At 37.2% G+C, this 22388-nt stretch overlaps 1 protein-coding gene across 5 annotated transcripts in view; it reads left to right on the forward strand.

The window, feature by feature from the left end:
* Window positions 1-9798: 9798 nt before the first annotated feature.
* pax2a (paired box 2a) overlaps window positions 9799-22388 on the forward strand; it is a 28595-nt gene continuing 16005 nt past the window's right edge. For 2 of the 5 annotated variants that reach the window (XM_053502940.1, XM_053502942.1), the window contains exons 1-4: window positions 11868-12121; window positions 12894-13091; window positions 16173-16258; window positions 16375-16494. In XM_053502940.1, coding sequence (XP_053358915.1) covers window positions 11889-12121; window positions 12894-13091; window positions 16173-16258; window positions 16375-16494 — 637 coding nt within the window. In that variant the 5' untranslated portion in view covers window positions 11868-11888. Of the gene's footprint in view, window positions 10358-11867; window positions 12122-12893; window positions 13092-16172; window positions 16259-16374; window positions 16495-17303; window positions 17349-22388 lie in introns of those variants that run through there. The other 3 variants (XM_053502939.1, XM_053502941.1, XM_053502938.1) reach the window with 3 other exon arrangements.

The raw sequence follows: 22388 nt of genomic DNA on the forward strand, positions 1-22388 counted from the left end.
TATTTAAATACAAGAGAGCAGTATTGAATTATATATATTTTAAATATAATTGCTACCTTATACATATCTAGTTTAGTCTCAGTGATTGCCTGAAGAGAGCACTTCTCCAAAGTAAGAATTACAGTATTAAAACTGGCCTATTGAGCAACAGTGCATTGTGAAGAGTGATTATTATATGTAACATAACATACACCACTGTAATTTTAGCGAAGAGCAATGCTATCCAGGTGAGCCCTCGATGAGGTCCATGCAAATCCGAAAAAAAGTCAAAAAGTCAATTACACAAGCAGCTCAAGCGTGTGCCATTCAAAACAGCTGATGTTTTATTGAAGAGGTCCTTTAATTCAGCCCTGTTAGTGCTCTCATGAAATCCAGTGCAGAGCACCTTCTCTCGAGCCCTGGTGTCAGATGACCAGCTAGTGCCCAAAAAATAATTCTCAGGTGGTCTTCCATGCTCCAGTGGCCTGCCCATTACCCCCCATCTATAACCACTCACAGAGCACATCAAAGAAACCTCTAAGCATATCCAACTAGAATAACCCTGGGTCAGCTTCAGACATATACAGTAGCATCAGACCATAACAACAGTTTAAAATCACTTTATTATACATGATATTTATCTGTAAATAAAAAAGTCCTGGTTCTCATTGTATATTAGGGAGAGCAAACTAATTAAGACCCAGCATGACTAACAAAACAGCCATTAATTGCAATTACAATAAAGGATCAGGTGTAGAAGCCCTTACTTATTTGATCAGTATGTGTGTGTGTGTGGAGGAGGGTTGTATGTCCTAATAACTTGTTCAGTAATACTTTGTTAATTCATTGTACTAGTGTGCAGTTGTAATGACTACAAATTATTTTGTATGAGAATAACATTTCTTTGTATTATTTTAGTTTGTTGTAAACTAAACATCTTAAACCTTGTCATTATTTGAAATATAATGTGTTGATTTACACCAAAGAAGAAGCAAAGAGAGCAACTAAACCGAACACCATGCTGTTGCTACAGTATGATCTGAAAGAAGGAGCATCTACATCTGCATATAGGACTAATGGACGCATTGCCTTCAGTATGTAATGGAGACAGCTTATTTTTTTCCCATGTGATTATCCTAACAGTGCTTTCTTTTGTACAAATGTAAATGGGCTGCTCAGAAGCTCCCCCCTCCCTCTCTCTTTCTCTCTCCCTCTCTTCCATCTGCCAGACAATAGTTTTTAATCTTTAATCCATGAGCAACCATTGAACACCAGCGAATTGCAAATTACAGATGTTTTACTGTCTCAGCTATTTTTTTCGCTCCTGTTTTGCTTTCCAGCTTCCCACTGTCACTCAGTGTCTCGCACATATCCTGTGCCATCATGGCACCATATGACACTGTCATCATTTGGTAATTAAACCCGTACTGGCTTTAAATATGAAAAGCTGGCAAGGGGAGATGAGTTGATGGGGCTTGCTGGTGTGGGGACCAGATTTTACGAAGCAGTCCAGATTTCCGCAGGGAGAATTTTGTACTTTTGTTCCATTATTTATTATGTCTTTCTAACGTAGTGTGCGCGCTATTTCTTTTTTTTTTTTAAGTTTATTTCTAGTCAGTATAACAGTTTTCTCCTTGGCTTTTAAAAAGTACCCTTTTTGTGGTTGTGTTATGCAATTTTCTATATGCCCAAACAAAAAAATGATGCTTGTAATCAGGTTTACGCTATTATTAAATTTTGTCTAATCTTTGTAACAAATTTTGAGGTACAAAAATATAACTTAAATTTATACCAAATAAATGGTTAAAGTCAAACCGCTTTTGTTATAATGTAACTATGGCAAAAAAGACTGACATTTGCTGTTCATCCTTTCTAAAAATAGAGAAAAGATAAATAATGAGTAGTATATTCACAGGGTGTGTGGACCTGTTGTGCCTTTCTTTGGGAAAGAAGGGAGGGTGAAACATATTTAACATTAAATGCTGCAGAAATTGGGACAAGTTAAAAGTCGCTGTAAAGAGAAATATCGGTTGGGATGTCTGAGGGGGTTGGATTGTACTGCAGCATTGCTCCATTAATCCACCCAGCCTTTGCTTTGGGAGACAGTGTGTAGTGTAAGCGCTGACCAGCGTAATGGACTATGCAATAAAACTCCAACACACACCATAATCAGCCTCTCCCTGAGTTTTCAATCTAGTCTCACACTGACTTCAGTCACAACGCCCTGGCCAAATGGACTTAACAAGAGAAATTTCACATCCATTACGGATACTCCAACTGCCTTTATTGCCAATCAAATAGCCCTGTTCAGATCACTCCTCAGGCTTCTCCCGTATGTCAGTCTCCACTGCCAGTGCTAAGCAGTGTGTGTAAGGGAGGTTCATTGTGCCTGTTATGGCTTCTATAGATCAAACTCACTGTTTCTATGATTATTACACAGCTGAACATGACCAGCACTCACAAGGGTCTGATCGGAGGACAAGAGCAAGTTGTAGATTTTAGAAATAGATGAAGTCATGCCTTGGGAAGACATGTGGGTAAAATGTGGATGCAAAATAAAGTGATTGCTTTCTAATAGTCATATATATATTGAAATAATGATCTGTAGGCTACATATTTTGAAATAGCTCATATTTAGTCATGAGCATATTTTGTAAATAATCATAAAAAATATCTGCATTAACAAATCACAAAGAATTAATCTTGCAAATGCAGAGTCATAGCACATGAAAAGGCTGAAAATGTAGGCCTTGTTCAGTGTGTGTTTGCCTGAAATTGGTGTGTGTTATGACATGAGGTGCCTGGAGAAGGTCGCTGCTCTCCATATTGTGGACATGTAAGTGGAAGCTGTTTCCTGTCTGCTTTAGACAGAGGCAGCTGGGTTGAGACTGCCTGAGGGGCTAATCCACAAACACATACATGCATCCACTTAAACTGACACTCATTACATGGAAATCGAAAGATCTTTGTCTAGAATATACTAAAAACACGTATTACAAACAATGGGTCTTCCAAAAGTTAAAGATGTTAAATACAGTTATTCATTATTATGATAAAACAAATTTAAATGTAAAATCTTATGTTGTGTTAGTAATCATTTTTCGTTTTTAAATGATTATTTGTTTATTTAAAGTCTGTGATTTTTTTTTTCTCCAGTCTGTTAGTATCCTTGGAGGTTAACATTTTATTATAAACATATTATAAATATTTTATGAATTGCAGACATCATAATGATTTTGTATGAAACTTCTCGGAAAGAATCAGTTAAAACGTACAGACAGATCAGTTGTTTTACACATGCCAAAATAATAGCTGAAATGAAGTGACATTTCGGGGTCATTTTGTTGAACGCACAGTTGGTCCTACTGACAAATGAATAAAGCAGAGGATCTAGCCGATTTCCCGTTTGAGTTATAGCTGGCTGAAATTGTGAAACGCTACCTATGCGAGGAGAACGGTCCACACTAAATTGACTTGCGTAAAACCATGTTTTGAGCGATCTGTTAGAGATGTTTGAGATGTTTGAGACGCGCAGATGAACCGAAAGCTCACCAAAGAGTTTAACAGCGCGCGTTAATACAGATAAAGGCTGCTAACTGGAACAGGAACGCACGGGCAACTTATAAAAACGCGATAATACAATATCCAAAAGAACTGCAGAGCGTGGTGAAGCTATAAAATTCCGCATTAAATTATTATAGCCTCCATATCTCCTATTTAACAAACATTTTGTGATAGTTCTGAATATCTAAAATCACCGAATATCTAAAAAAAAAAAAAAAAAAAAATGTCACAGAAATGTGGCTCCTGGTGACATTTTTATCATTTCGTTCGCAGTATCTGACTGCTTTAATTAGGCCTAAGCAGCACATTAATTCCTAATGATACGTTGCCCTGTCTTTATGATTCCAAGAATGTGGACCATAGGCAAAGATGAGGCTTACATCAGATAAAATAAATGACAGAGAAATAATTATTCTACCTGATTCTCGCGTTCGCGCAAGGAAACTCATTTGCAGTTGCCTCAAGAATAAAAAAAATAGTTAAACACACTACATGAACTATATTTAAGTGTGTTTAAAAACGGCCTGCTTGAAATTGTAGAAATTTTATTGCAAAACGAAATCGATGCATTTTGTTCCGTATTTACATGTAGAATGTATGCGTTTTTAATTGTGCAATGTTTCCTCAACCCTTCATCTTTAGCATTATATTTGCCAGTCATGATCAACTGTGCCATTAAAAACTTACATTCTAAGAGAATTATCCGTTTATCCTCCGTGGTGAATTACAGTGCCCCTTCTGGCCAAGGAGAAGTTTATTTCTAAATCATTCATTAATTCACTCGTATCAGGCTTCTGCAAAAGAACAGCAAAAAGACACGTGCGCATATGTATGAAATAGCACTTTCAAACTGATTTCAAAGTTTAATAATAAACTGATTTCATATGTATAAAATTTTTAATGTAGAATGGTTCTTGGTACATGTAGACATAATTTTGTTTAACAAGCAGGTATCAATGTGGTAGTCATGACAAAGTCATGATTGTAAGTTATGAATACGGAAAGTTTAAGAGAATTGATCCTTGATCATATATATGGCATAATTTAAACCTGTCAAACGAATGTAGGTTGTACTGGGAACATGGTACTATGTTTCCATACACAGAGTGGATAATAATAATAGTAATAATAATAATAATAATAATAATAATAATAATAATAGAATCCTTCTAGGAACCATTAACAATAAAAAGCCTTGAACATTTATTTTTTTAAGTATAATAATAATTATTATTGTACATCCCAACCAGCCTTTCATGATATATCGGCACTTTGTTATTAAAAATACTATATTTTACTGTGTTCATTAAAATAGCCAAACTCTTAACACTGTGTGCGAAAAGAAGAAAAAAAAAACAGAAAAAAACCCTAAACCTATTCTTTGTTAAACAAAAACAGAGGTGTGTCAAAATAAGTTTACAGCTTTGTGATCTTTATGAGTGAATCATATGGTTATTATTAACAAGGCTGTTATGTGAGGTGGGTGAGTTAAGTGGACCCTCCTACTGAGCACAGGTTCACCTCGAAATGCAGCCAATGAGCAACACGGCTCCGTTAACTTCGCCACCTTGCCTTGAACTTTTTACTTCGACTTCTCAAAACTTATTACACATCATAATATGTCAAAACATATTAGTATATAACACATATAATGCAAAAAAAAACGCAATTCTACATACGGAAAAAATAACCATGAATATTCATTGCTATTAGTCCTACCTTTCGGAGTCCCACTAGAGCAAAGCCCTGCGAGCCGCTCTTAGCGTTTCCTCTTAGTCCACGCTTTTACTTCCAGTTTTGTTCTTTCTTTTTATATCGTACCTGAAACGCTTTATTTGCTTTGATTGCTATTTCTCTCCTTTATCAGTCTCGAGTGCACTGAAGCAGAGGTCGCTGTCCCTTTTTTTCGCTGTTGCCGTCTCAAACCGTTTAGTTTTGGATGATCGCTCAAATGGTGTGGCAGACAGCGAGGAGAGGCAGCTCGGCCAGCCGGGGAGAGAGCGCGCAGGGCCGGACGCAGCCAGTGGGCTGCACCGCCCGAACGGACCATTAGCCAAAGGAAAGGCATGGCTCAGGGACCTGCTCCATCAGGTAAGTGCCGCGTTTCTTTCTCTCCTAAATGTTCTCTCCTGAGTGTTAAGGCTATCTGTGCTAGGCAAGCCTCGTTCAGGTGGTCAGTACAAATAGCCTGCTTTTAAGATTTTATAGTAAGTAAAACCGAACCCACCTTTGTAAGGCTGTCGGGTAACAGGTCCTTTCATGCGGTCCATTTGTAGTTCCTTTGTATTCACCTTGCCATTAGCGACTGTAAATCCGAAGCATTGTATAGTCAGGAAATTAAATTAGCACCAGGAAACGAGGCCTGACTGATACTGCCACAATAATCATTATTATACACTAATAATAACAACATGAATAAATACATTCATAATAATTTATTATTATTATTATTATTATTATTATTATTATTATAAAGCATATGCAAATTCTAATTCATTGTTGTTTTGTTGTTGTTTTTGTTGTTGTTGTTGTTGTTAGTAGTAGTAGTAGTTGTTGTACTAGTAGTAGTAGTAGTAGTAGTAGTAGTATTCAGCTTTTATTCATAATATTAGTAGCATTCAATATGGTAATTAATATTGTGTTATATCAGTCAGTTAATTGAAAACATAGATCACATGCTAATTTACCTTTCCATTTTGGGTGTAAATGGGAAGATCAATGAAAAACACTTGTAATGATCTAATTAATTATGGCAAAATTAAAAGCAAGTACAAAATCAATCTCTGGTGGTGGTGAGGAAAGAATTAAATTGATGGTCCATCTGTTCACCCTATAGACAACATGAATGGGCAATCTAAAGAGGCAGCTGATATGATGGCGCAGGGGAGGCCTTCCTGCTGTTTGTCAGAAAACAGCAAAACATTTGGATACCACACACAGCTGAAGAGAGTGATGCACAGCCTCGTAGGCACTGACACTCGGATAACTGGGAGAAAAATCTATGGGCTAATTTGCGCAAATATTAAGCATTATGAATGACACCTATAACAACTTATGAATAACATCAACAACAGCAACAGCAGAAGTAACAAGAACAACAATACTACTATTATATATATATATATATATATATATATATATATATATATATATATATATATATATATATATATAAGTATCTAATGTATAACATATTTGTATTATAAACACAATATATTTTGAACATACTATTAGTTTTTTTTTTTTTTTACTATTAGTAAACTACTTCGCGTCCATGGTTTGAATATTTTTTAACATTGCTCAACATGATTACAAAAATAGCTAAGTTCGTGAACTTAAACCAGTTAAGAGTTAATAGTCTTCATGAATTATGTGTGGTTTGTATATCACTTGCTGCGAAGTAGACAGAGTCTAACCTGCACCGGTCTGTTGAAGTAAATATCGATTGGTGACGTCGCCATAATATGGCCTTTTACTAAGGTGAATGGGGACAGAAAACCACACTTCCAGATATGACAGGAAATGGGTGTCCCTCTTCCTCACTGCAGGTTCATTACTGTTCACATGGCTGACTCCTGCTAACAAACTTATAAGGCATACTAAAAGCAGGGCAGCGCAATGTGTACCTCAGATATTGAACCCCGTGGGGAAATTGACCCCCATCCCACTACCCCAGATCGCTCTCTCTCTCTCTCTCTCTCTCTCTCTCACACACACACACACACACACACACATAATAACAATAATAATAATAATAATAATAATAATAATATAAACCATTCGTCAGCTATATTATCAGCCAGGCGATGACATGTCCTAGTAGAAGTCGAGAAGTGATAAGATCCCATCTCACCAGGAACACAAACAGTCAGACTAACCTGAAAAAGGGCGACGTTGAAGAAAGGGGGAAATATGCATAATCTTGCGACATCAGTGCCATACTGAAGCCTGGGAAAGTCTCAATATCTTTACCATGCAAAGTCTGCTACAGTATGATCCGTTGCAATTAGTTTTTCTTCCATTTAACACGGGAAGTAAGTAATACACTAAAGTTGAGTGGAGGCGAAAAGCAGGGGTCTTGCGGGGAAATAAAAGCAGCTTTAGGGGAAATGTGTAGTGGAGTGTGAAATTACAGCCCATGGTGTTACATATTGTACCAGAAGCTCCCTCCAAAAACACTAACAAAAAGAAGAATCGTCCGCAAATTTAGCCTGAAGGCACAAAACAACATGGCCTCCTGTTCTTTTAGCCCAATCCATATCGGCCACAAAGCACACAGAGGCTAAATGAAATGCCTTTTTTCCCTAACAGTCACCTACAGTTCAGTCATTTCTCCCTTATCATTAAATGGTTAGAGTACTGCAGTCACAAGTGATAAATATGTAAGCCATATGTTTTCCATAAACCTATATAATATTCATTTGATTTTCAAGTGGCTACGAGTTTAAATTAAAATGTTATCTTATGCAGTACCACAATACATGTTGCACCAATAACAGAACGAACTGCTACTAAATAATAATAAAAACAATAATAATAATAACATGATTATTATTATTATTATTATTATTATTATTATTATTATTATTATTATTATTATTATTATTATAATATCCGGCGTATTATTATTATTATTATTATTATTATTATTATTTTTATTATATCCGAGGTACAGTATTATTATTATCAAAAGAAGAAGAAGAAGAAGATAAACGTTGGCATAACAAAAGCATTCTGCTGAAACAGACAGATTAGTCGTGATTATTGGAAATTGTTTAACAACATTGAATTTACTTTTATTAGCAATGAGAAAATATTTTTATTATTATTGCGATTATTGCAACTTTTCACTTTTACATAGTTGGGTATAAATAACTCTCAAATCCTAATAACTTCGCAACATGCTTTATTTCTGTACTGCTGTGAGTAAATGTGCTCACGACGAGTGAGTGAAGTCATGTGATAAAACATTAAAATGACAGTCTAATTTTGTTGCCTTTAATTTTTTATTGTAATAATAATAATTATAATAATAATAATGTTATTATTATTATTATTATTATTATTATTATTATCATAAAGAATTTCCTTAGTGTATGTATAAGAAAAAATGCCCAGTAAGCCTCTCAATACACTCAACATAAAATAAAATAACTGACTTCTAAATGAATTGGTTCATTCTTAAGTTATTAACTTTTAATGTAATAAGGGAGTAATCAATATTAATTACATGTTCTTCCCAAAGAATATTATATTCAAAGATCATATTTTATGCGTGTTGTTGCTAACACGGTCACTAAAATGGGATCGACTAGAATTTCCCACAGATAAACAACAGGCAGAGTGCTAAAGAAAGTATTTTCAGGAAGTTTAAAACTCTAGCCCGCCACTATCCGGCTTGCCATGTGCGTTTTGTCTCTTTTTACCAACACAAGCGACTCACCTTAAAAAAAAATAGTCATACCACACAGCGCCATCTACAGAGCTATCTTCAGAATAACACCCTAAACCCTTAAATCCATCTACACTCCACACATAAAGTACAGGACAACCAAAATAGTCAGCTAATAGATGTGAAGACAACACAGATAATTATGCCGATTTCTGAAATGAAAAATTACCTCTGTTGTTTGGGATTTTTTTTTCTTTACGTGAAAGGATTTGTTTCTTTTTTTGTGCAATTAATATCTAAATGAAAACATCAGAATCCCCTCCATGATCTAGGAAGAAAAAACTGGTCATCAACACTGTGTAAAATTTAATTATGCTACAGTGATGTTTATACATCGTGCATATTACAGCATCATCCTCACAAACAGTTAATTAAAAATATTAACAAATCTTTCAGAAATTTTCATTCGCATGGAAATCAGCAACGCGAACTGATTTTGTTTGTACGAAATGTAAAAAAAAAAAAAAAAAATCACAGCAATTGGACTGCTGCTCTTATCATTTCCTCTTCCTTATCTTTTAATTTCCTCGATTTCCAAACCCGAAGTCACTCATTTTCCTGTTTGCATCCCTCCCTTTTCCGAAGTGTCAGACGGAGAGACCTCCTCATTTGGGCTTCGGCTTTTTTGCGTTGGCGAATCACAAAGTGTTGGAATCTATTGCCTTTGTCTGACAAGTCATCCATCTCTATGCGAGGGGGGATCTGGGGAGGAGGAGGAGGAGGAAGGTGGGGGGTGGACTGCAGCTTTTAGAAACACACACACACCGGGAAGAGGGCTTTCATTCTCAGCCCAAAGCTTCTAACAGGCACATCCCATTCTTACAGAGAGGGGGACCGCTAGAGACACTCGCAGTGTCCATGTTTTTCCGTGTCATCCCCGCACACAAGCCTGCGTGAGTCGTAACCCCAGAAAAGCGTTGCTGATATAGCTTATCGAAGGGATTTTTTTTACACACTGCACATTCAAGAGCGGACACTTGGAAGCGACGCAAAGCAAATTGGCAGTAAAAAAAAAACCCAAACCTTTTTCTAAAATATGTGGTCAACAAGCATCCACTGAAAGATCTGATCCTCTCAGATTGCTGCGAAAAGATTTTTGTTCGCTTTTTAAGACAAGTGACGGACATGATCTGCAATACAAACTCGTTTTACCCCTAAAGGAACTGAAGCGAGAATAACTTGAAGAAGTTCTCCTCCAGCGAGCCGCCGGCTCTGAAGCTCAACACGGACACCAGCAGTTTTCTAACCCGCATTGAAAGCTGCATAATCGAGGCGAGACGGCGACCTCAGTCGATTATCTCTCCTTCCTTTGCTATCCCATGGATATTCACTGCAAAGCAGACCCATTCACGGCGATGCACCGTAAGTATACGATTTGTTTTTGCTATCTCCCTTCCGAATCTCCTAAAAAGAAAACAGAACGCTACCGGCTATATACACTATGCAGTGCAAGAACTTGACCAGAAAAATGCAAGCTTTTCTATGCCTCTATGTCATTGCAATTAATTATCAATTAAAAACTGAGTTACATGTGCGCACGTTAACGTATTTGAAGAGGAAAAAATCATTTAACTAAATATTTAATAAAGAATCGTATTTACAAGCCTATTAAGACCTATCGGAAAGCGCAAAATATTTTTTTCAAAGATAATTTGCAATATTGGCGCTTATGTTATCTCATATTGAATAGCAGTAGATGAAGTTGGACAAAAAGTCAATGAAATTTCACACAATAAAATAGCTTCTCCTAATTAGACCCAGCAACAATTACTGTTTAACTTGTTCAGCATTTAGCTGTCTTCATAGATTATAATGTAAACCAAGTAAATTAGGCCTCCTTTTTAGCAACAAACAGATTAAAACTTGGCGCTTAGGGCTAAAATGAAAAATAAAATGCTGGCAGTGAAGCAAACAATAAAGTATAATTGGAATAGAATTTCACTGATATTTCAGAGATTATAAATATAAAAAATGCAATTTAATTATTAAAATGAACACATGTTATTGGTATTATGTAGAGATGTGAAAATGTAAAAAGCTGGGGAAAACTGACAGAAACTGTCAGAAAGCCGCGTTTATTCAATATGAATAATAACAGAGTGTCATACTATAAAGAGTGAAGTTATCGGTGTCTTTTTTAACAAAATGATTTTATATTTACGCCCAATTTAAATAATTGATTCTTGTCTTGCAGTTGCTTTTCTGTGGTTGTAATATGAGTTATCAAAGATCTTTTTAATTATTTACCATAATCGTGCAAGGAAAATTAAACAGCCTGAAACGTAATCTATGCGACATGTGTTTGGCTGCAATGGAATAGTAGAGGAAAATACTACCTAACTCGCAACTGGCTTATGCATGGATTAACAAATATTTTTTATTAGGTTTTTGTTTTTTGTTTACTGGTTTTATTTTGCGGTTTGTATAGGTATTTTTATATATAAATTTAGCGCTTATATATTTTAATACACAAAATAAACAAAAGGGACCGGTGCACTGAGACAAATACAACAACCACAACACTCGTCTATAATACTAATAATAATCATAATAATAATAGTAGTAGTAGTAGCTGAAGAAGTTTGAGTACCAATATACGGCATATGATGTAGGAATATTTAAGAGAGCTTGGCTGTTTGTTAATCTTTAAAATCTTTAAAATGAAGTAGCATGATATTTTAAGCACAAATATTTCTTCTTCTTTTTTTACACGAACGCGTGTATGTAGACATAAAGATCGTTTTGACTAGAATCGTACAATTTTAATTATGGAGTACTAATTGTTTGTATGTTATGATTTCTGTCTGCGTATTCGAGCGCGCATGAATGTGTGTACACTAGAGGAGAAAGAGAGGGGGAGAGAGATGTAAAGTAAGTGTGACTGTATTCTCCAATGCAGCGTGTCTTCTATATGTATGTAATGTTACGCTGTTGTGTATGTGCTGTTGTCTCCCACATAGGGCATGGGGGTGTGAACCAGCTCGGAGGGGTGTTTGTGAACGGCAGACCCCTACCTGACGTGGTTCGGCAGAGGATCGTGGAGCTGGCACACCAAGGGGTCAGACCGTGTGACATCTCCAGGCAGCTCCGGGTCAGCCATGGCTGTGTCAGCAAAATTCTCGGCAGGTAAGGCAGAAATAAAAAGTCCCACGGAAATCAGAACCCAATTGAGTTATTTGACATTTATGTCACACAACTCGGCCTGTTCCTCAGCATCCTTTAAGGCAAAATGTAAAGGAAGCTGAGAGAGAAGTGCCCAATCAAACATTATTCCATCAACAAGCACCGGATGTGTAATAAACAACAACACGTTTATTATCTATTTAGGTTGCTCACCGGTGGTCCAATTATTTGTCTCCACTGATAGATTATTGCACTCGGGAGAGGATAATAACATGTTTGCTGGGAACGTTTTACATATGTATCTTTGAATTTTCTGACATATCTTTTTCCAGCTATCAAAAGGATTTCATGAGGTATTTCGTTTTATACACTTGGAATATTAGTTACGATATGAATTATAGGTTATATATCCTGTTACGTTTGGCTGCATGGAACATCACCTTTATTGACGAAATGCTTTGAATAATAATAATAATAATAATAATAATAATAATAGCAAAATAAGATTATTAAAATACTACGAAAGCATACAAATATAATTTAGTAAATTATTGCTTCAGTTGACTGTTAACGCAATTCATTTAGATCGTTACCAAGGAAACATCACAAGCCCACTGCTAGTAAGCTTAATATGATATAAAAAAATTCTACCACTATTAATAGGACTATTAATAGGCTATTAAAGCGCTTGATAGGTAAGCCGCGCGTCTGATGTGGAAAGATTGGATTTTAACCATTTGATTCTTTTTCTTTCTTATCCTCTTCTGTCTTACAGATACTACGAAACTGGCAGTATTAAACCTGGAGTTATTGGCGGTTCCAAACCAAAAGTTGCCACTCCGAAAGTAGTGGATAAAATTGCAGAATATAAGCGGCAGAACCCCACCATGTTCGCCTGGGAGATCAGAGACCGACTTCTCGCCGAAGGCGTGTGTGACAACGACACGGTTCCGAGCGTATCCTCAATCAACAGGTAAAATATCATTTTATTTTACACTGAATATATTTTTGTATTATAATTAAGCTTTGTTATGTTGCTCACTGAAAAAAAGGCATGAATACGGTAAATACATAAAAAACACCATGATATACTTGCGTAAACAAGGTCGACAGCTAAACGTTTTTTTTCGACGAGTACACGAGTAAAAGTTTAGCAGATGCAAATATTCATATTAGTGAACAATGCACTGTAAGAGTTGGTAATAATTCCTTTAGGAAAGCTTTATCAATGCTGAGTTCGTTTTCGTGATCGTCTCAGGCATGCAATTCAACGCAGATCTGTAGAGCGCGCCGACAAAGTCACATGTGTCCCGCTTAAACCCAAATCAATAACCTGTAAAAAGATCCAGTGGCGTCGGGAAACACACGGGCCCCTCGCTCAATACTGCATTATTCCAACAGAGCTTAGGAAGTCTAGCCCAGAGTGAGCCCAAATCATATAGCCCAGGCTGAACAAGAAATGTTTCGATTATTTTGTATTGTGATTACACAAGCTCATGCACAAAGCACAAAAATGCGTCAGATTGGTGCCGTCTATTATTATTATTATTTTTTTATTATTATTATTATTATTATTTGTAGAGGACGATCCTAGTAGTAGTAGGCTAATAGGAGAAGACATAAATAAACAAATAAATAAATAAATAAATAAAAAAGTCACCGGCGTTTTGCGCATGAATATTAATCTCGCCGCAAAACTAGCAGCAGTGTTAACCTCTCGCTACTTATTCACTTTTTGCTCATTAAAGCACAAAGGGCTAGAGGAAAAGTATCCCGGGTGAGCTGGGAAAAAAGCAGAAGTGTGTGGAAAGGCCTTGCTGCGAGCGCTAGTGCTGAACTTTGGTTAGGAGGCACTGTTCCAGAGAGGCGGCCAGCAGCATTACACTTTAATGAGCTGCACAGAGAGCATGGACCGAGCCGCACTGGATACTGTCGGGAAAAAATGTATTATATATATATATATATATATATATATATATATATATATATATATATGAGGGCAAGAAAGGACTGGGGGAAAACGTACACCGTGACCTCTTAAAAGTCCCGATTTGAACTGTTCTATACCCGTGTGTGGTAAACTCCTAAATTTCATTAATGAATAACATCTGAGCAGAACCATTTGTGTGTGTCTCCTGTGGTGAAGACTGTTAATCAGTTAATCAGTTAAATGCATTCTATTAGTGTATGACTCTGTTAAAATAAGAAAAAAAAAATCACCAAGTAAAATAACAGTTTTACCTGTGATGCAATAACTATAACTATAACATAATAAATATAATAATAATAATAATAATAATAATAATACTGTAATACATTTACAAATAATGACCCTGGAGAGAAGTTTGATACCAGCCTCAAATGCTGGAAAGTTTGAAGAGAATCTATTAAATCAAGTAAAATGTTCATTTTAAATGCATCTTTACTAGTGCCCTTTAATGACGGAATTACCTTCATTAAGATTACAAACATCATGACTATGAAACAGGTGTTATTGTGAAGTGTTTGCCTGCATGTCCCATCTCTAGAGTCAGGACTTGACAGTTGACCCTCATGCTTTAAGTGGTTACGTCGTTGACCTCTGGTCTGTTGGCATTAAAAGATGTTCAAGCTTTAAGCACAATTTTTCTGCATGAATTAATAAAGATTAGACACATCCGGGGTGGACGCATTGTCCACACTGCAATGTAGAGACTCCAGCACCTGCTCATAATCCTAAATATCTTTCAGTTGTATTGATTGATATTTTAATATTTCTACAGGGAATTTTCAGCACTATGGCATGCCATTAATTCACTTGTCCAGACTGTTTATTCAATAGTGGGAACATGGAGTCCAAATAAAGGCCTTGAATTTATATAGCTTGTTCAAGACATAGGGCCAAATCATTGTTATGGTCAGATGTTAAAACATTACAATAAAAAATAAATGGTTTCCTTTTTTTAAACAAATATAGTGCTTGTTGCTTTTGTTATTTTAGACAAAGCACAGAACAATGGTTAAGGCATCTTAAAGAAAGATATTAGAAAACAGATTATGCAAACCACATAAATAAAAATATGTGCTCAGGGTAATATTTTTGTCTGTGGGAATAGTAGTATCGCCCCAGCACATAAACATAAATTATGGCATTGTGTATTAGATGAATTTGTTTTAGATTGAATTTCCTATAAAAATTAAATCTCATATATAGTATCTGATTACAAATCCCTGTATATATTTAGGGTAATAATGTGACGAATGTGAAAACAAATAATATAAATGTGTGTGCTAGACAGTATGGCAGCTTCTTTTCTCAAAAGTGTGTGGCCCAGATTAAAGGCATCAAATGTTGCAGTAGGCTTTTGTGAGGCAATGAGACTCTATTGCTTTTCTGTCACATATAATTTATAGCCCACTATTTGCATCTATTCCCCTCTACTATTAATTCACAACTTTTCTTTTTATCTCAAAGTCCTAATCAATAAGGCCTCATCCACATGGCAATCCTGGATATTTGTGAATAATGTGAGAAAGTCTGATCAAACAAGGCAGTAGTCTCAGGCTACAAGCAATCTTGACTTCTTCAAAGGATCAGTTAAGCAATGGAAGGAGGATGACAGACAGAGGAACATAAAGAGAGAGAGAGTGTGTGTGGGAGACAGATAGAGACAACGAGACATTATTGAAGTTAAGGCCAGGTCAAGGCAGTGAAGCCCATCATTGAGGTGAATTGATGTGATTTCATGCTTTGTTTGCAAGATCATTCAGACCAAAGTGCAATGAAGACCTTCCCCCATATCACACCTTTGAGCTAGTGGGACTTTATCATATTTCTAAAACTGGGATTTGGTCTGATTGAATCTAGTGTCTCTAGGGTAGCGCTCGGCTTGCTCCTCCTTAAATATTGACTTCCCTAATGCCTTCAGATTGGTTGTTTGTGACGGTATCAGCTATACTTATTGGAAGGGCCCAAGACAACACAGGAATTTTACTTTGTATGAAAGCAAGTTTTGATGAACATTACTCTTGCTGCATTTGGTTGAATATAATTATATCCTATTGGCTTTTATAGGATAATACGGACTAAAGTTCAGCAGCCCTTTCATCCATCTCCAGACGGGACAGGAACTTCCCTCACCACAGCAGGACATACTATAGGTGAGATGGATGCTTAACTTTTAAAATATTTTTGGGACCATCCTTTTTGCAAAAAAATAGTCCTAAGGTGGAAAATCAGTCTCCTAGAGTTAACCTCCATCCTGTGCTTTATGCAGTGCCTAGCACAGCCTCCCCACCTGTATCAAGTGCTTCGAATGACCCGGTGGGCTCTTACTCCATTAACGGCATCCTTGGAATCCCTCGCTCTAACGGCGAAAAGAGAAAACGCGATGATGGTAAGAGACTGGATCATATTTTATTGCTTCTACTAAAACTGAAACTCTTCTGGGTTTTTCGATGATTGTCAAAAATGTCAACAACAACAAAAATGCGACAAAAAGTAGGTGGTTATTGGGTAGCACTTTAAAGAGCAGACATTAAAATTGCAGTTTGGACTTTGTCATTTAGTTGTTCATGGAACTGAAGACCTTTTGCTATATGTGAATGAAGTGGTATGTCATCGGCACCTAGAAAACGCATGTATAACATGAAGCACTATAATTTCATAAGCACTGTGACAGGATAGTGCATCAGTAGTGTGCTGAGGAAATAAGACAGATAAATATATGCACTCTGAACATTTTAATTAAATTTGGGTTGAAAGCAAACACAATATAATAGCCCAGTATTGTACATTATTTTATATAATAATGGTTGGAATTTTAAGAATAAAAATAAACAAAACATTTTTTATTTTTTCACTTAGTCCCATGTGTCTGTATTCGATTCATAAAAAAGACAACTTTAGTCAAACTACAGTTAAAAAAGGAAGTTACGAAACAAATAAGGAACATGACCTGTAGTAACATTTTCTCTCCTTTCAAAATGAGAGGGCACACACTGCCTAGGGCCTAATGGCTCGTCGGCTCTATAAAAAAAAGCTTTTGAAGGCTAGTGAATAAAGATCAGTGTGGTTCTGTGCCAAACAAACACACAGATGCAGGAGTAGTTTAGGGGAGGGAGAGGGGTGGATGGTTGGAAATGATCTCTTAAAACATTTATCAAAGCAGACCTACTTGCTTCTTTTATGTTTCCATCTCTTTAGTTCTCTGGAGTGGCAACCACTTGGATGGGAGGAAAATAGGATATTGTAAGTTCTGTTAGCCCACCTTTTCTTTGCTTGCTCAATCACGGGCCACTCGACTCTGATCAAGTGGCCATGTGAGGGTGTGTATGTGTGTCTGGAGTCCTAGCTGAAGACAGAGCACAGTTATACCTAATGATATCTTTATGGAGAACAGTTTGGATCATATATAAAGTCTGAAAACGTGGCTGTAACAAGTCACATTTGCTGCATGGTTTGCTAAGGCTGTAGTGAGTTTTTCCTCCACTGCTGCAGGGATGGATTGTGAGGGACTAGATCATCGTATGAATGTTTAAATGCAAGTGGTGATAGTTTGATTACATTTTGCTTAATTTTCTTGTCAAATGAAAGGAGGGTGCAACGGGTAGGATAATTGCAATGTAGATCATTTTGCAATTTATAGCTTTTTTTCCTTTACTAACACTATATTCTACCCAGTAGTGGAGATTCTCATAACACCCCCCTTTCAATAAATGTGTTTTATATATATATATATATATATATATATATATATATATATATATATATATATATATATATATATATATATTAATCCATACAGGATTACTGGATTTTAGGCTACTTAGGGTCTCTAAATTTAGATAAGTTGAACAAAACACCTGCTATGATGGGACTATAATAAAGACCTCTTAGCTGTATTTTTTCTTTTTTTTACTGTGCCAATTGTCCAGAAAGCTGCGAGTTATTTAAACTTAGCCCTTATTTCACTCAGGGACATCAGGGAGGCTGCTTGACAGTCTGCGCTGGGTTTCAATTTCATAGCGGCACAGCAGCCTTGGGCTACCTGAGCCATATTTGGCTGTGTGCCGTAAGTCTTGCCTTCATTAGATGATGACATAACTGAAAATATGTTAATCCAGTTTTTGGGAGAATGGGGTAGAAAAGCATGTTTTATGTCCAAATGTAATAGGAACAAAAATTGGCTGATTTTGCAGAAAAAGTCTGTGCTGCAGGTTTTCTTTTAATAGTTCTGAAATTATGGTCATTTTACTAAGTACCAGGCCATTGCACTTGTTTTCAGATATAAAAGCCAGTTTGCATTGCCCTTAAAAAAGCCCCCATTAGAAATGGGATTGTGGAGATAATGTAGTGTGACATGTGTTATGTACACCAGGTCTTCATAAGGGGAATTTCAGGGACATAGGTGTCATAGAGTCATTAATCTGCCATTTTCATGCGTTATTACAAATTAGAAGTAGCATGTTAGACTCGCTATGGGTGATATTAACCATGGTGCAGACGGGAAAAGAGGGGTACCGCTTAAGATTAGTTCCTCGGTAGCAATAGCTCCTTGCCCGTTGAACATAGTGACATTTAAGAGAATTTGCAATTCTGCAGAGAAAAGCTATTAATTCACAAATTAATATCCCACTTTCTCTATTACGGATGCACAAGCTATTGAAAAGACAAAAGGAATAGCCTAAAGGGGAAGAGGGAGAGGGCTGCAGCCCTATCTTTGTAAAGATTGGTTTATATGTCTGCGAGCAGTGATACCAATTACACCAGCACACTGAGAATGCGCCTCAACCATATTGCTGCCTATGCAGGCCCCTCAATCCATTGCTAAATTTATTTGTGTATCTCATTATGGAAAACAGAATGCCTGTCGTGCCAAATGTGTTAATGGCAAAAGGGGGAATTAAGTCTGTTCATGCTTTTTCACTCATTCCATAATACCTCTATACCAGATATGACAAATGAGTGCAATGAGTTAATTACCAGCATGTAGTGTTCTGAAATGTATTGATATTCTATGTTCCACCCAGCCAAAGCAGTGGTTAGACCTAGCAGTTGATTATGACCTTGTTATGGCTGATATGCAGGTTGGTATGACCCAAGCTGCCCTTCTGTCTTTTCTTTCAATATAAATCTGGACTGGCAAACCCAAGGTAGTTAGGGAGTTTAAGTGTTTGATGCTGCTAATAAATTACAAAAAAAAAAAAAATTAGAAGTGAATGTTGAAGTTGTTGTGGGAGTGGACCAGCATGTGGGCCTATGAGAGAGAAATTAAAGTTGGGTGATTTAAAAGGCAACAGAGTTTATTTATGTGACAAGATAAAGAGATTACATCCTTAAAGCCAATGCCATCATGGTAAAAGCACGCAAAAGCTTCAGAACTTTTCTTTGCAGCTCATTTGTTCATTTGACAAGGATTGCTTTGAGAGTGAACGGCCCTAACACACCTCAAATCCCCATGCTAAAATAGTTTGGCCTGGAGCTAGAATGCTTTAGCCTGTGCTTCTATTTCATGGCTTGTAAGATTCTATTGTGTCAATATGGATTCTACTCTAAAAAAGGAATAGAAATGAAATACATCCAAATGAAAAAATGGATTGGCCTCTGTCTAGATAGAAAAAAGAACATCCCACCGATCTCATCCCGATGATGGCCTCTATATGAAAGAGAAAGCCCAGATTTGAGCGAGGCTGCAGAGCGTAACCGTGAGAGAAGAAGGTGTCAGGGCTCCTTATCAAAGGACACAAAAGGTCTATGCCCTGCTCTGCTGATACATCTGCATTCAAGCAGACCCGCTCTGTCGTCTGCTGCCGGCCTGCTCACAAAATGACACCTCACAAATCTGCAGCATGGAAACATCTAAGGACAGGCTGGTTCGCGTGAAGAGGAATCATGTCAGAGAAAAGTCAATTATGGGCACTGATGCTGAGAATTAATGGTGCGCTGCATTACTCAGGTTTTAAAAGGAGCAAGAGTGGGGGAAAGAGAGCACGAGGGAGAGTGAGGGAGAGGTTAAGAGAGAGGAAGATGCGTTTATTAATTGTGTTCCAGAACGCTGCGTCACATGAATCCGATGTGCTAAATGATGGCCTGGGTGTGAGTACAGTAGAAGATGTGTGATATGGGTGACAGGAGCAACCCACTCTGACAATAAGGGGGAGGAGGGGTAGACAGAGAGAGAGGGCTCTCATTCCTCAGCCCACTGCCAGCCTGCTCAGCACAGCTAAATTGAATTAATAAAGCTTTTAAACATGCCGCAACATAACAGGAAATTAACAGCCCCGCTTGGGCTGCCTCCGCCAGCAGCAGCAGCAGCAGCAGCATCTCTCACGCTCTTTCTCTCTCACTCTCTCTTGTTCTCTCTCTTTCTTGTCTCTTATGATACAGTTATTTGCTGGGCAGCCTTTCCGCTCCATGGGCTTCATAAATAGGGGATTTTTTTTCTCAAACTAAGTACAGCTGACATGGAAGGTGTGTTTGCCCCTTTGCTCAATTTCTCTCTTGGTCTCTTTCTCCCACTCCCTTGCATTATGTGCTTTTAGGTATCTTACTTCCAAAATTGTTTTTTTTTAAGTGTTTGATTCCAATAGTTACAGGAATCAAAATTACCTGAGTTTGTGGTCATCGTTTAATGTAGCGGATGCCTAACAAAATCGTCCATGTCACCTTACATGGATAGAAAAAATGTACACTGAACAAAACCTGGCATATTGTCACTTTTGTCAGTAAAGTCATCAAGCGTGATTTATTTACTTTTCCCGAAAAAAATCTCTCCCTCTCTGTCTGACATTATCCGAAGTGAGCGAGATATCACACCTAAAATATTAACAGATATTCACAGCTACAACTTCAGGTCAACAAAAAGAGAAAAAAAAAGATTAAACAAAACTTATGTCATTTTTTCACTGCTAGAAACTAACTCGTATTTTAAGGTGGTTACTGATTTTTTTTTCTAGCATAAAGAAAACCTAGATCACTTATACTCTAATTTTATCTGAATTAGGCCCTGTGGAGGAGGAAGCCCAGGAGAGTAGTGTTTTATGGACTGCGGTTATCTGATCTGACAGAGCCGCAGTCCCATAGCACCAGAGTACTAATGTAAGACGATGTCAAAACAACAACAAAAAAAAGTGCCCGAATGTGATCAATTTGGAACAACCACAGGGTAATCAGCAAACAACTGACACAGGAAAACAACACAATGGATTCTTCACTATGTGACTGTCTCATGAGGTCAGGATTTGTACCCATTATTACTTTACACTTCATTCTTTATGTGTTAAAGTAGAACACTGAATCAATGACATGTACACAAATAGCTGACGTAACCTTGGTGTAGCTCAGATCTCCTCTAAATATTGTAATGTAGCGTCGAGCAGCCCAGCCCCCCCACAGCTCAAGCAGCGGTAGTGTCCCCTGTGTCCACCGGCAGCGCTGCACGTTTTGGGCTTTTGAGTATGGGAAGCATGCTTTACCACAGTGAATGACACACGCTTGCTTATTGATCGGTGTTTGCACTTAGACTAGCTGATAGAAAGTAATTAATGACTCTATTTTCTTCTGTACCAAAGAGAACAATTGAGTTTTATACAGCAACAACACACAGTCATATGAAAGGCCCCCAGGGGAGAGGTCCATAAGAAATGCTTGACCTCAAATATGAAATGATTCAAATAATGCCAGGAAAAAAGCAATATGAAAACCATACATGCCACAACAGGGATTAATAGGAGTGAGAAATATATTGCCTCATTCTAGATGCTACTTCACACAAAAAATACAACACACACCCACACACACACTCACAGACAGAGAGAGAGAGAGAGAGAGAGAGAGCTCTATCCCAGCATCACAGCTCTCTATGGATCTATTTCTCTCTGAAAGTCAGGTTCATCCTATGGCTTCAGCCATTGAAAAAAGGTCAAGCTGCCAGGTAGAATGGCAATAACACCTCTGAAATGGTACTATCAGTGGAACATGATTGATCAATTGAATTCCATAGCACAGAAAAGTGTGGGATTAAGTAGAGTATTATACGCACAATGAGTTGAGGCATGATGTTCATTTCAAGTTCATTTCGTCTCCCTCTTGCCACCAGATCAGGCAATCAATAGGGGCCTTGCATATCATATATCACCACACTCACGGCGAGGAGAGAACATAATCTGCTGCAAATTTAGAATGACAGATTTGTAAGAGAGCTAAAGTCAGAGCCTGGGATCTTTGCGTGGCTCCTGCCATGGCAGAAAGGTTAGCTGCAGATTTTCCAAAGCCAAACAAAATGGTGGG

This window comes from Clarias gariepinus, chromosome 8 (assembly GCF_024256425.1).
Source record: "Clarias gariepinus isolate MV-2021 ecotype Netherlands chromosome 8, CGAR_prim_01v2, whole genome shotgun sequence".
Taxonomy (NCBI): domain Eukaryota; kingdom Metazoa; phylum Chordata; class Actinopteri; order Siluriformes; family Clariidae; genus Clarias; species Clarias gariepinus.